Source organism: Eleutherodactylus coqui, chromosome 2, assembly GCF_035609145.1.
Source record: "Eleutherodactylus coqui strain aEleCoq1 chromosome 2, aEleCoq1.hap1, whole genome shotgun sequence".
Lineage (NCBI taxonomy): Eukaryota > Metazoa > Chordata > Amphibia > Anura > Eleutherodactylidae > Eleutherodactylus > Eleutherodactylus coqui.
Genome location: NC_089838.1, coordinates 122,690,021 through 122,705,354, shown reverse-complemented (window position 1 = coordinate 122,705,354; position 15,334 = coordinate 122,690,021). Strand labels below are relative to the sequence as shown.

General features: G+C 44.8%; 1 protein-coding gene across 1 annotated transcript in view; it reads right to left on the bottom strand.

The window, feature by feature from the left end:
- PTPRQ (protein tyrosine phosphatase receptor type Q) overlaps nt 1-15,334 on the bottom strand; it is a 377,099-nt gene that overhangs the window by 93,959 nt on the left and 267,806 nt on the right. Inside the window, exon 45 of the mRNA XM_066589856.1 lies at nt 14,825-14,946. Within this exon, the coding sequence (XP_066445953.1) occupies nt 14,825-14,946 (122 nt within the window). The remainder of the gene's footprint in view (nt 1-14,824; nt 14,947-15,334) is intronic.

Below are 15,334 nucleotides of genomic sequence, written 5' to 3'. Positions count from 1 at the left end.
TGAATTTGGGATATAGTATTCAGAATAGCAAAGCCAAGTCTATATGAAGGGGCGTAACTATAGAGGATGCAGGGGATGCGGTTGCTCCCGGGCCCAGGAGCCTTAGGGGGCCCATAAGGCCTCTCTTCTCCATATAGGGAACCCAGTACTATGAGTAAAGCATTATAGTTGGGGGCCCTGGTACAGATTTTGCATCAGGGCCTGGGAGCTTCAAGTTACGCCTCTGTCTATATGCTTGTTTTTTGCAGCCATTTTTCTATTATAGAGCAAACTGGACACATAAAGAGCTTCAAAGGTGCGACTCTTTTTCAGTTCAGTTGTTAGTCTCTTTTTGCTTCTCGGAAAACAAATCTAACAACACTCTTGCGGAAAATAATGGCTTGTACATCAGAATGGCCAAGGGAGATTACAGAAAACGGTATTGGCTTTCAGATGGCCCAACACAAGTAAAAATATTAACCCAATAAAAGTTTATCCCCTTGGTACTGTAATACTGTTTACTGGTCTATGACAGAAACAAGACGATGCAACTGGTCTGATGATTTCAGGTTTCTTCTACATCTATCAAGTTGATGAAAGTAATAAAAATTGATGGACTCATTCAGTTGGATGACAACATTTCAAGCTGGCACTGGCTTCAGGAATATTTCCCTGGTGCTTGTTAAGTACTTTAATATCAACTGGGGCATCAGTGAAAAACAAAGATTACCTACTGCAAACATTGTTGAAGGTCAGCATGATAGCTATCGTGCACAAATGGACATTTTCAGCTCAACCATTTCTATTGCTATACACTCAATGACAAAAAATAATAAGAATGCACCAGGAAGTTGTTGGAAATGAATGAAACTTCACATATGTGAATGTAATAATAATATATGTAAGTGATTACAATAGAGCAAAAGGATAAGTTTATTGGTAGAGATGAGCGAATATACTCGTTTCGAGTAATTACTCGATCGAGCACCGTGATTTTCGAGTACTTCTGTACTCGGGTGAAAAGATTCGGGGGGCGGGGGGAGGCGTGGCGGAGCAGGGGGTAGCAGCCACGCCTCCCCCCGCCCCCCACTCCCCGCTGCAATCATCCACGGTGCCCCCAAATCTTTTCACCGGAGTACGGAAGTACTCGAAAATCGCGGCGCTCGGGCGAAAAAGGAGCGTGGCCGAGTAGGTTCGCTCATCTCTATTTATTGGGGAAAACAATTCAAAGGAGGCTCTAGTAGCCTGTTGGGCTACCTTTAGCCTGGATACATGATGAGATTATGGTTGGCCATGGAGGCATACAGACTCTGTATGTTATCCTGTGGCATTTAACACACAAATCACTGAGCTGTTAGTGTCCCTCATATCACTATTAGGGGTGACTGACTGTTGTATGTGATGGCTCTCCAGATCATCACACCAGCAGTTTGGGGAAGCATGCGCTCCACAGCAAAGGAAGGACTGAAGTGCTCTTCAAAAGGCGCTCCATAGCCGAGAATGAGTGTCATTGGCTCCTAAACAGAACCTAGTTTTATTGCTAAAGACGATATAGTTCCAGTCTGTAGCAGTCCAGATTTCTAATTCCTGACACCACTGCAAACAAAGGCAATGGTGTTAAAGTGTTAATAGTAGGACGTATAATGGGGACCGTGACACCAAATTTCCTTCTGCTAAGCACCTGAAAATGGTCCGGTCAGAGCTTGTTCATCTTGTGTTCGTGCCCTCACATAACCAATAAGTCTTGTTATTTGTATAGCGCCAACTAATTCCACAGCACTTATATCTCCTAATAGCTTCGTCTGAATGGCCTAGATGGCCAACAATTCATTGAAATGACCACCCTGCTTCTTTCATTCCAATGATGCACCCCCTCGAAATGCCTGTTAAGTGGGCCAAATGTCTTTGAGTGTGTCGTAGAGGAATGTCCAGCAGTCAACAATCTCTTAATAAGAGGTACACTATACAAAAGCAGCCTCTGAAAGCCTTTTTATATGACAACGGGGGAAGCACCTTTATGGCCTCTAGTGGCAAGACCCATTGTCTAAGCCTACCACAACTCCAATCATTTACAAATCTGCCTGAGACACAACTGCATGCCACATTTTGCAGCAATCTGACATTTCTATCTAGGTTCAGTTTTTTGTCATTGAGAGTATGTCCCAAAAACCTTAAATGTCATATGGTGCTTTCACTCCTAATATTAACCTTGTTCATGTTATGTTAACTCACTGAACATTATTCATAGGTAACTAACTACTGAGGGAGGTACCACAGTTCCCAGTGCAAGCAAATAAATGAGTACAAGTCATTGTGATTACATAAAAATATATAGTATATTATTAAGTGGATGTACACATGCATAGAGATGAGCGAGTATACTCGCTAAGGCACATTACTCGAGCGAGTAGTGCCTTAGCCGAGTATCTCCCCGCTCGTCTCTAAAGATTCGGGGGCCGGCGCGGGTGACAGGTGAGTTGCGGCGGGGAGAGAGAGATCTCCCTTCCGTTCCTCCCCGCTCTCCCCCGCCGCTCCCCGCTGGCCCCCGAATCTTTAGAGACAGGCGGGGAGATACTCGGCTAAGGCGCTACTCGCTCGAGTAATGTGCCTTAGCGAGTATACTCGCTCATCTCTACATACGCATCATCCTACATCCCACGGTTCCCCTTTCCCAGCCTGCTAGGATTTGTACAAAATGTACTGAAACTCCTTTAGACCCTAAACAAAAAGTAATACAAGAACTATAATCAATTCTTGAATTTACAAGTGTTATACCAAGGTAGAACGTTTCTGTAATTAATCTAATTTTTAAAGCCTACAAGTAGGAAATTCAAGTAACAGCGAAAAAAAATCAGTAAAATCAATGCATTAGGATGACATCAGCTTGGCATGAGATCAGAGAGACGATCCTCTAACTCAGTGAGCTTAGTGTAGCCACATGGCTGCAACGACACATGAAACTGTAGATGATCAAACTTTTAAACTGCTACCTTTCCCCTGTTTTAATTGCATTAGTACACTGACCTAAAGATATGGATTTTGACTTCAGCTGTCTGAAGTGAAGGCATGATTTTCTTTAGTCAGAGCTGTTATAACATCACCGCCATACTGAACAATTAACTTCTACTTCACTCTCTCCAAACAGGACCAAAAAAGATCTTGAGGAAATAATCTCCAGTATTTGGTTATCATTTTTAATTTTGGTAGTTCCCAATCTCACGTTTCACGTGTCTGCTATTTTATCTCCTTCGTCTCCAAACTGTTTAGTTTTAATTAGAATTGTTCTTATCTCAATACTCTTCTCCGCCAGATAAATGAATGTTATCCTTTTGTCTGTCACTGATGTTTTAGTAGGCAAGTAGGCATACTAATGGTAAGACAACGACTTAGAGGTAATAGTAGACAAAGCCTAACCAATTTAGCTATCTACTAAATCAACAACTTTCTGTAATAAGCAATTTATCCAGAAAAATAATACTTTTCAAGCTGTTATTGGCTGCTGTAAGGTAAATGGATAGTGACTAAAGTCTGTGAAATACTAATAAAAGCAGCTATACGGTCATAGGGAAAAATATTCATGCTTGAAGAAAAATAATTGCACTAACAACCCATATACAGTATGGAGCAGATATGTTGTGGATTTATATGGGCATTAACTAAGTTTGCTTGCAATTCAGAATAAGAATATGTCCATTATTGTTAAAGATAAGTTGTTACCCATAGTACTAAAACGGTGTATTTAATGCTGCCACTATATACTGTACTAGTGCATACAGTAAGAATCACATGTTCACCACTTCCTTAGGGCAGGGTGTCAGGATATTTTTATGTAATAATAATTAATAATGTAATACTTTGGTATTGGTGAGTTTTACCATATATGTATGAAATCACTATATCAGTAGGTATAAGAAAGAACAAAATGAATAAAACATACTATGATATTAGGGGAGTTTTCAGAACTAAAGAAGTGGAAACTGTGAAGATTAGAGTTGAGGGAACGTACTCTGTCGAGCTTGATGCTCGTTCGAGTATTAGCGTACTCGATGGTGCTCGTTACTCGAATGAGCATCAAGCCGTGTTCGACCCGCCCTAGTTTTTGGCTCCTCCCTGCTGTGACGTGCCTGTTTTGGCCCCTCCCCGCCGCAAGGTGCGGCAACGGCAAATTTTTGGTCTGGCAGGCAGGGGAAAGAGCGAGAGAGGAATCTAGAAAAAAAAAAAAGCTTGGCACCCGGCGTCCCGCATACAAAAATGCTCGAGTCTCCCATTGTAGTCAATGGGGTTCATTATGCTAGTAGAGCTCTCGAATTTTACGAAAAGCTCAATTCGAATAACGCGGACCCGAGCATTTGGCTGCTCGCTAGAGATGAGCGAGTATACTCGCTAAGGCACTACGCGCTCGAGTAATGTGCCTTAGCCGAGTATCTCCCTGCTCGTCCCTAAAGATTCGGGGGCCGGCAGGGGGCGGGGAGTGGCGGGGGACAGCGGGGAGGAACGGAGGGGAGATCTCTCTCTCCCTCTCTCCCCCCCCACTCTCCCCTGCTCCCCGCCGCAATTCACCTGTCAGCTGCGGCAGCCCCCGAATCTTTAGGGACGAGCGGGGAGATACTCGGCTAAGGCACATTACTCGAGCGAGTAGTGCCTTAGCGAGTATACTCGCTCATCTCTAGTGCTCGCTCATCTCTAGTGAAGATGTTTCTGCACTTTACAGATGTAAACTCCCTCTTTGACTTGGGAATTAGTGGAGGGCACTTACTTATGATTCCCCATTGAAGGCATCTTCTGACAAGTGTTTATGAGAAGAATAAAGTCAGTCCCACCAACAGCACTAAATAATCCCTTACCAGGGTCAGGCAATCAAAAAATGCAAAAGCCAGTTAAGAGCCAAAAAACCAGAAAGGCTCCAGATAAATGTCCATATGAATGATGAACTGGCAGCATAAACGGATGTATGAAGGTATAAAAGCGTTTTATTACCCCATTACAAATGAATGCGACGTTTCGGCACTGGTATGCCTTCCTAAAGCAAGTGTTTATGAGAAGATGATGATTCAATAAGTCATGTAGCAATATCACTAAAATCATCTTAACCCACTTAGGCCGCCTGCACACGGGCGGAAATCCCGCCGCGGGATTTCCCGCGGGATTTCCGCCACTGAAAGTTTGCATAGGAGTGCATTACAATACGCACTCCTATGCAGACGACCGCGGTTTGGCCGCGTGAAATCTCGCGCGGCAAACAAACCGCGGCATGTCCTATTTTTGTGCGGGGCACGCACTCACCCGGCCGCCGGCTCCGGTCTGCGCATGCGCCGGCTGCGCGGCAGCCGGCACATGAAAGAGCCGGGGCCGCCAGGCGCGGGTGAGTACGCGCTCGTCCCTGCAGGCTCTCGGGTCGGGTCCCGCGGCGAGAATTCTCGCTGCCGGATCCGACCCGCTCGTGTGCAGGCGGCCTTAGTCATAAATGCAGTTATCATTAGAGATGAGCGAGCACCAAAATGCTCGGGTGCTCGTTACTCGAGTCAAACTTCCTGCGATGCTCGAGGGTTCATTTCGAGTAACGAACCCCATTGAAGTCAATGTGCGACCCGAGCATTTTTGTATGGGACCTATGCTCCGCTAGGGTTTTCATTTGTGAAAATCTGGGAAATTCAAAAAAGTGATGGGAATAACACAGAAACGGATAGGGAAGGCGAGGGGCTACATGTTGGGCTGCATCTCAAGTTCCCAGGTCCCACTATTAAGCCCCAATAGCGGCAAGAGTGCCCCCCCCCCCAACAATTTTTACTTCTGAAAAACCCTCATTAGCAAAGCATACCTTAGCTAAGCACCACACTACCTCCAACAAAGCACAATCACTGCCTGCATGACACTCCGCTGCCACTTCTCCTGGGTAACATGCTGCCCAACCGCCCCACATGACCCAGCGTCTGCTGCACACACAAAAGTGTCACTGCGCTCCCTTCAGCTGCCCCCATGCCACATGCTCACTTCATAGCCACACCACCCTCATGTCAATTTATAATTGCCTCTGTGATGAGGAGGAACCAGAGGCACACACTGCAGAGGGTTGGCAGGGCCAGGTAGCGACCCTCTTTAAAAGGGGTGGGGCGATAGCCCACAATGCAGTTGAGAATCACTGACAAATCGACGTTCGATCTTCATTCCAATCCTGTGCCACCTCCGTCAGGAGCTGCAAATGTCGCCAAGAGTTACGTAGCGATGGGGAATCCATGTGCCCACACAGTGTTCATTCTGTCTAGGTGTCAGGTGGCTCAATCGACACTGCAAGGGGAAAGCCATCTGCTCTATGCCCCCTTTCCAAGTCACTCAGTGTCTTAGTGGCAGGCAGGTAAAGCACCGCGATGGGAACCAAACTGAAACTAAAGCAGCAGTATAGGGGGAGCACAGTCTTAGTTCCATTTCAGTAAAAGTAGCAGTCAAGACAGGCCCCGGTAACAATTCCGAAGCAGCAGTATAGGGGGAACACAGTATTAGTTCCATTTCAGTAGTAGTAGCAGTCTGGACAGGCCCCAGTAACATATCACTAGCAGCAGTATAGGGGGAGCACAGTATTAGTTCCATTTCAGTAGTAGTAGCAGTCTAGACAGGCCCCAGTAACATATCACTAGCAGCAGTATAGGGGGAGCACAGTATTAGTTCCATTTCAGTAGTAGTAGCAGTCTAGACAGGCCCCAGTAACATATCACTAGCAGCAGTTTAGGGGGAGCACAGTCTTAGTTCCATTTTAGTAATAGTAGCACTCAAGACAGGCCCCAGTAACAATTCCGAAGCAGCAGTATAGGGGGAGCACAGTATTAGTTCCATTTCAGTAGTAGTAGCAGTCTAGACAGGCCCCAGTAACATATCACTAGCAGCAGTATAGGGGGAGCACAGTCTTAGTTCCATTTCAGTAATAGTAGTAGTCAAGACAGGCCCCAGTAACAATTCCAAAGCAGCAGTTTAGGGGGAGCACAGTCTTAGTTCCATTTCAGTAGTAGTAGCAGTCAAGACAGGCCCCAGTAACAATTCTGAAGCAGCAGTATAGGGGGAGCACAGTCTTAGTTCCATTTCAGTAATAGTAGCAGTCAAGACAAGCCCCAGTAACAATTCCGAAGCAGCAGTATTGGGGAGCACAGTATTAGTTCCATTTCAGTAGTAGTAGCAGTCTAGACAGGCCCCAGTAACATATCACTAGCAGCAGTATAGGGGGAGCACAGTCTTAGTTCCATTTCAGTAATAGTAGCAGTCAAGACAGGCCCCAGTAACAATTCCGAAGCAGCAGTATAGGGGGAGCCCAGTCTTAGTTCCATTTCAGTAATAGTAGCAGTCAAGACAGGCCCCCAGTAACAATTCCGTAGCAGCAGTACAGGGGGAGCACAGTCTTAGTTCCATTTCAGTAATAGTAGCAGTCAAGACAGGCCCCCAGTAACAATTCCGAAGCAGCAGTATAGGGGGAGCATAGTCTTAGTTCCATTTCAGTAATAGTAGCAGTCAAGACAGGCCCCGGTAACAATTCCGAAGCAGCAGTATAGGGGGAGCACAGTATTAGTTCAATTTCAGTAGTAGTAGCAGTCTAGACAGGCCCCAGTAACATATCACAAGCAGCAGTATAGGGGGAGCACAGTCTTAGTTCCATTTCAGTAAAAGTAGCAGTCAAGACAGGCCCCAGTAACAATTCCGAAGCAGCAGTATAGGGGGAGCACAGTTTTTGTTCCATTTCATTAGTAGTAGCAGTCAAGACAGGCCCCAGTAACAATTCCGAAGCAGCAGTATAGGGGGAGCACAGTCTTAGTTCCATTTCAGTAGTAGTAGCAGTCAAGACAGGCCACAGTAACATTCCCGTTGCAGCAGTTTAGGGAGATAACAGTCTCTTTCACATTTCAGTAGTTGCAGTATAGACAAGGCCCCAGTTACATTTATGTAGCAAAAGTGTAGGCCAACCCCACACACCTTGCTGCACCATGAGTGCAGGCGAAGCCCATAAAAATTACTAGGATTACACTGTAGATGAGGGCCCAAAAAAATTGGTGTACCAACAGTACTAATGTACCTCAGAAAAATTGCCCATGCTCAACCAAGAGGGCAGGTGAAACCCATTAATCGCTTTGGTTACTGTGGCTTAATTTGTAACTAGGCCTGGAGGCAGCCCAGTTAAAATAAAAATTGGTTCAGGTGCAAGTTTCAACGCTTTAATGAGAATTGAAACGTATAAACATTGTTTACAAAAGTAATATGACTGAGCCTTGTGGGCCTAAGAAAAATTGCCCGTTCGGCGTGATTACGTCAGGTTTCAGGAGGAGGAGCAGGAGGAGGAGGATGAATATAATACACATATTGATGAAGCTAAAAGGTCCCCGTTTTTTATGGTGATAGAGAACGATGCTTCCATCCGCGGGTGCAGCCTACGTATTGTTTAGGTACTGCTGCTGTCCGCTGATGGAGAAGAGAAGTCTGGGGAAATCCAGGCTTTGTTCATCTTTATGAGTGTAAGCCTGTCAGCACTGTCAGTTGACAGGCGGCTACACCTATCCGTGATGATTCCCCCAGCCGCACTAAACACCCTCTCTGACAAGATGCTAGCCACAGGGCAAGCAAGCACCTCCAGGGCATACAGCGCGAGTTCAGGCCACGTGTCCAGCTTCGACACCCAGTAGTTGTACAAAGCAGAGGCGTCACGGAGGACGGTCGTGCGATCGGCTACGTACTCCCTCACCATCCTTTTACAGTGCTCCCGCCGACTCAGCCTTGACTGGGGAGCGGTGACACAGTCTTGCTGGGGAGCCATAAAGCTGGCAAAGGCCTTGGAGAGTGTTCCCCTGCCTGCGCTGTACATGCTGCCTGATCTCCGCGCCTCCCCTGCTACCTGGCCCTCGGAACTGCGCCTTCTGCCACTAGCGCTGTCGGATGGGAATTTTACCATCAGTTTGTCCACCAGGGTCCTGTGGTATAGCATCACTCTCGAACCCCTTTCCTCTTCAGGTATGAGAGTGGAAAGGTTCTCCTTATACCGTGGGTCGAGCAGTGTGTACACCCAGTAATCCGTAGTGGCCAGAATGCGTGTAACGCGAGGGTCACGAGAAAGGCATCCTAACATGAAGTCAGCCATGTGTGCCAGGGAACCTGTATGCAACACATGGCTGTCCTCACTAGGAAGATCACTTTCAGGATCCTCCTCCTCCTCCTCAGGCCATACACGCTGAAAGGATGACAGGCAAGCAGCATGGGTACCCTCAGCAGTGGGCCCGGCTGTCTCTTCCCCCTGCTCCTCCTCAGGCTCCTCCCCCTCCACCTCCTCTTCCTCCTGCTCAACGCGCTGAGATATAGACATGAGTGTGCTCTGACTATCCGGCGACATACTGTCTTCCCCAGCCTCCGTTTCCGAGCGCAAAAAGCGTCTGCCTTTATGCTTTGCAGGGAACTTCTCAAGAGGCATAGCAGAGGAATGGTGACGCTAATGATTGCAGCATCGCCGCTCACCATCTGGGTAGACTCCTCAAAGTTTCCAAGGACCTGGCAGATGTCTGCCAACCAGGCCCACTCTTCTGTAAAGAATTGAGGAGGCTGACTCCCACTACGCCGCCCATGTTGGAGTTGGTATTCCACTACAGCTCTACGCTGCTCATAGAGCCTGACCAACATGTGGAGCGTAGAGAAACAGAACGCTGTAATTAAATGTGCCACTTATTGGCCTGTGGTTGGAGGCTGACTTCGCTTACGGAACGCACAGCAGAGCCAGGAAACAATTATGCGCAAGCCTGTAGTGAGACCTAGGTGCGTATCACTTAGCTACTGGAATTCACAGCGTAGAACCAGTCAAGTGGCCAAAGGCCAGTGGTAGGCCTTAAGTATTTTGCTTCAATTTTTTAAAGTGGTGAGGTGAAAAACCAGACAGACACCGTATGCAGCGTATATATGAATACTCTTTCCCTCTGGCGGGATGACAGCGATCGTGTAACGGACACAGCAGAGCCAGGAAACAATTATGCGCAAGCCTGCTATAATGCTTAGCTGGGTAATAATGAGCGACTACTACCCCCAGCAGACACGCAGTAAATTGTACACGGTCACAGGCTTGGCTGGGTAATAATGAGTGACTACTACCCCCAGCAGACACGCAGTAAACTGTAGACGGTCATAGGCTTAGCTGGGTAATAATGAGCGACTACTACCCCCAGCAGACACGCAGTAAACTGAAGACGGTCAGAGGCAGCCCAAATATAGTATTTTTTTCCAATTTTTGGGAAAAAGTCCACTGCCTATATAGCCTGTATATGGATTTCCCTGTTGGAGGATGACTGTGGTTATTGAAAGCACAGTGCAGCCAGAAAAAAATTATGCGCAAGGCTAGGTATTAATGAGCGACTACTACCACCAGCAGACACACAGTAAACTGAAGACGGTCACAGGCAGCCCAAATATAGTATTTTTTTCCAATTTTTGGGAAAAAGCCCACTGCCTATATAGCCTGTATATGGATTTCCCTGTTGGAGGATGACTGTGGTTATTGAAAGCACAGTGCAGCCAGAAAAAATTATGCGCAAGGTTGGGTATTAATGAGCGACTACTACCCCCAGCATACAAGCAGTAAACTGAAGACGGTCACAGGCAGCCCAAATATAGTATTTTTTTCCAATTTTTGGGAAAAAGCCCACTGCTTATATAGCCTATATATGGATTTCCCTGTTGGAGGATGACTGTGGTTATTGAAAGCACAGTGCAGCCAGAAAAAATTATGCGCAAGGCTGGGTATTAATGAGCGACTACTACCCCCAGCACACACGCAGTAAACTGAAGATGGTCACAGGCAGCCCAAATATAGTATTTTTTTTCCAATTTTTGGAAAAAAGCCCACTGCCTATATAGCCTGTATATGGATTTCCCTGTTGGAGGATGACTGTGGTTATTGAAAGCACAGTGCAGCCAGAAAAAATTATGCACAAGGCTGGGTATTAATGAGCGACTACTACCCCCAGCAGACACGCAGTAAACTGAAGACGGTCACAGGCAGCCCGAATATAGTATTGTTTTCCAATTTTTGGGAAAAAGCCAACTGCCTATATAGTCTGTATATGGATTTCCCTGTTGGAGGATGACTGTGGTTATTGAAAGCACAGTGCAGCCAGAAAAAAATATGCGCAAGGCTGCAGTAACACCTAGCTGGGTATTAATGAGCGAATACTACCCCCAGCAGACACACAGTAAACTGAACACGGTCACAGGCAGCCCAAAGATTTTTTTTTCCAATTTTTTTGAAAAAGCCCACTGCCTATATAGCCAGTATATCTCTTTCCCTGTACCACTGTCTCACCAGTACTGCCCCTATACTCAGTAAAATGACTGCAGACTGAGGACGCTATGGCCTGGACGCCTGATATACAAAAAAAAAAGTTTGCAAAACTGCTAAAAGCAGCCTCAACAGTACTGCACACGCTCAGATGTGGCCCTAAGAAGGACCGTTGGGGTTCTTGAAGATGAAGATAACAGCCTAACACTCTCCCTATAGCAGCTACAGCAGGACGGCACTTTCCCTAATGTCTCTCAGCGTGCATCTGTGGGGAGCCGCGGCCGGCCCCAGTTTATATACTCGGGTGTCACCTGATCTCCTCAGCCACTCACTGCAGGGGGTGGGATAGGGCTGGAACTTCACAGGAGGAAGTTGTAATGCCTTCCCTGTGTTTCTGTTGGCCAGAAAATGGCGCAAAATTTTCTGGGAAGAAAATGACTGTGGTTATTGAAAGCACAGTGCAGCCAGAAAAAATTGTGCGCAAGGCTGGGTATTAATGAGCGACTACTACCCCCAGCACACACGCAGTAAACTGAAGATGGTCACAGGCAGCCCAAATATAGTATTTTTTTTCCAATTTTTGGAAAAAAGCCCACTGCCTATATAGCCTGTATATGGATTTCCCTGTTGGAGGATGACTGTGGTTATTGAAAGCACAGTGCAGCCAGAAAGAATTATGCGCAAGGCTGGGTATTAATGAGCGACTACTACCCCCAGCAGACACGCAGTAAACTGAAGACGGTCACAGGCAGCCGAAATATAGTATTTTTTTCCAATTTTTGGGAAAAAGCCAACTGCCTATATAGCCTGTATATGGATTTCCCTGTTGGAGGATGTCTGTGGTTATTGAAAGCACAGTGCAGCCAGAAAAAAATATGCGCAAGGCTGCAGTAACACCTAGCTGGGTATTAATGAGCGAATACTACCCCCAGCAGACACGCAGTAAACTGAACACGGTCACAGGCAGGCCAAAGATTTTTTTTTCCAATTTTTTTGAAAAAGCCCACTGCCTATATAGCCAGTATATCTCTTTCCCTGTACCACTGTCTCACCAGTACTGCCCCTATACTCAGTAAAATGACTGCAGACTGAGGACGCTATGGCCTGCACGCCTGATATACAAAAAAAAAAGTTTGCAAAACTGCTAAAAGCAGCCTCAACAGTACTGCACACGCTCAGATGTGGCCCTAAGAAGGACCGTTGGGGTTCTTGAAGATGAAGATAACAGCCTAACACTCTCCCTATAGCAGCTACAGCAGGACGGCACTTTCCCTAATGTCTCTCAGCGTGCATCTGTGGCGAGCCGCGGCCGGCCCCAGTTTATATACTCGGGTGTCACCTGATCTCCTCAGCTACTCACTGCAGGGGGTGGGATAGGGCTGGAACTTCACATGAGGAAGTTGTAATGCCTTCCCTGTGTTTCTATTGGCCAGAAAACGGCGCAAAATTTTCTGGGAAGAAAATGTAAGTGACTCGAACACCGCGTGGTGCTTGTCTTGAGTAACGAGCATCTCGAGTACCCTAATACTCGAACGAGCATCAAGCTCGGACGAGTACGCTCGCTCATCTCTAGTTATCATTCATTAAATAAAAATAAAATAAAAAGTGTATGAGTGATCTATTGAAGGACCTTACATTACTTCAAAGCTTTCTTGCAGCTATGTAACAGCTATGTAAAAATCTTATCGAAAATTTGTTCTCTTGTCAAGGTACACAAATTGTCTCGAAGATTTCCTTTTTCTCCCCAATCTCCAACTTAAAGGAGTTTTGCCACTACTTAAAATTGCTTCATGGCCACTCTGTACTTCAGGTTGCTGCTGAACAGGAGATGTGACTACTGAAGCCAATCACTGCCTATAGAGGGTCGCTGTTGTAGCCAGTGATTGGCTGCAACAGTCACATGTTCTGGTCAGCAGGAACCCGGAAATACAGAGTGGCTGTAAAGTAATTTTGAGTTTGAGGGAAAATCCCTTTAAGCTCCTTTCCAAAATGTATAGGCTGTTACTTTAAGCTATTGCATCTCAGAAATTGGTGTATATTAGAGTGTGAGAGCAAGGAAGTCACAGAGGATAAAGTAAAACACAATGCTCAAGCACTCTCATGGCTTTTCTAACTACATAAGAATACAGAACTCTTTCCAGCTTTTCACTGGGTGATACAAAAAAACCCGGTCTTAACTAAGAGGGCTCACTTAAGATGTATTTTGGAAATGCTATTTATCCGTAGGTACCCTGTCACATACTTTGCAGTCGGGATAAACAAGTAATTAAGAAAGTTTGCTTGACGGAGATCCAACTCTTCTTTAATCTTATTCTGCTTTGGATCCCTACATGCAGTTTTAGGCCGTGTAAACACAACCTTGTGATTTGGTTGCTCATGGCCACCAATCTTTTAATCCATCTGATCTGGTGCTCCGAGGTACCCTAGAACAACCAACAGTGGTTTGAGAAAACAGATCAGCTGTATGGGCTTGAGGACCTTATAGAGTGGGAGAATAACACCAAAAACAACTTTTATCTACTTGGTCTAGTTTTCTAGTTGGATTTAATGTTTTCACCTATTGGTTAACGAATATATTTGAAGTAGACACATGCCCACATCCTAACAATGTTGTATATTCTTTGTTTCAAAAGTTATCATACATAAGTATGATACAAGACATATTTGAGGAAAAAATGTGTGTCGTGGCTCGTTAAAATTAGCTTTGCTCCAAATGAACATTTGGTTGACTGCAATCTAAAGTGTATTGTCAGCCTGTGGTTGTGGGTTCATGACCTTGAAGTTAGTTACCACAGCTATATAATGGAATAATTTTCTACAGTCTTATTTATGTTTGGGATGAAGCTAAAGTTGTGTGACATTGTGGGCAAGGATTTAACCCTTTGCAATCCAATTTTAGATTCAGGGTTTCCTAGGGGGCTTTCTCTTTCTGTCATTATAAAATGTTGCCATCTGCTGGTTAGAGCCAGTACTGCAGTATCTGACATGCTGGAGAGGCCCCTGACAACAGAGCAGCCAGTAATATACTGTAAGAATACCTTGCCGGACGTCATCTGACTTCAGAGCTGTACAGCCTTCAATCAGAATGTCTTCAGACGTCAGACAGTGGATTGAAAAGGGTTAATAAAAATAATCCACCTTCACTAAGAGTAACTACATATGAAATGTTCAGAATCTCACTACAAATTGCTAATTACAAGAGCTAACTAGTTAGTAGACATAATTTGAGCTCCAAATGTCAGAAATTTGAATGACATGAAACAAATATCAACGGGGTGAATTTATATGTTAAGAGCTTAGTTTAGGGGAAAATGTTTAAATGAGCGGATATCAATATAGTGGATATTAATAATATATATGTAGAAATATTAAGTGAAAGTGGGTCTTCTTTTAATTGCAGACAACTTAGTAGGCATTAAAGCCCCAGTAATTGGTTTGATATACATTTTCATAGCACTGAAATTGAGATAGTTGAGTAGACTTTTAAAAGTCTGCTAAACTCAATTGAACTTTTAAGATAGAAAAGTAAAAGATGAGAGAAACCAAAACTTTCCTTACCGATGAGATGTTGATTAGATATGAAGTTGGTCCAGTTATAACAAATGGTTGGCTCCAGCTGATATTAATACTATTTGGTGACGTGGCAATCACTGTAACATTTTGTGGAGGTCCATCTGCAGCTGCAGAACATGTAGAAATGGTAAACCAGTGAACTCAATTGGCATAATGTTTATTAAATCATAAAAAAAAATATTGGGGGTGGAGTTATATGGTAAAGAAATTCCAGGAAACATACATTCATGATATCTTTACATTTTAGAAGAGTAAGAACTTTTATCATATTCAAAGTATTGTTATAACTTTTCAAAATACTTTTTTTGTCTTTAATTTTTATTATAGATTTTGTGTGCATTTACTATATACACAGCTCTAAAATTAACTACATTAAAGGGACCTTGTCACTATTTTTTGGCATACTACCCTGGATATGATGCTGTAGCATTTTATGACTGCTTAAAAGGGCTGTACCAAGATTACAAGTTATTCTCTATCCACAGGATAGGGAAT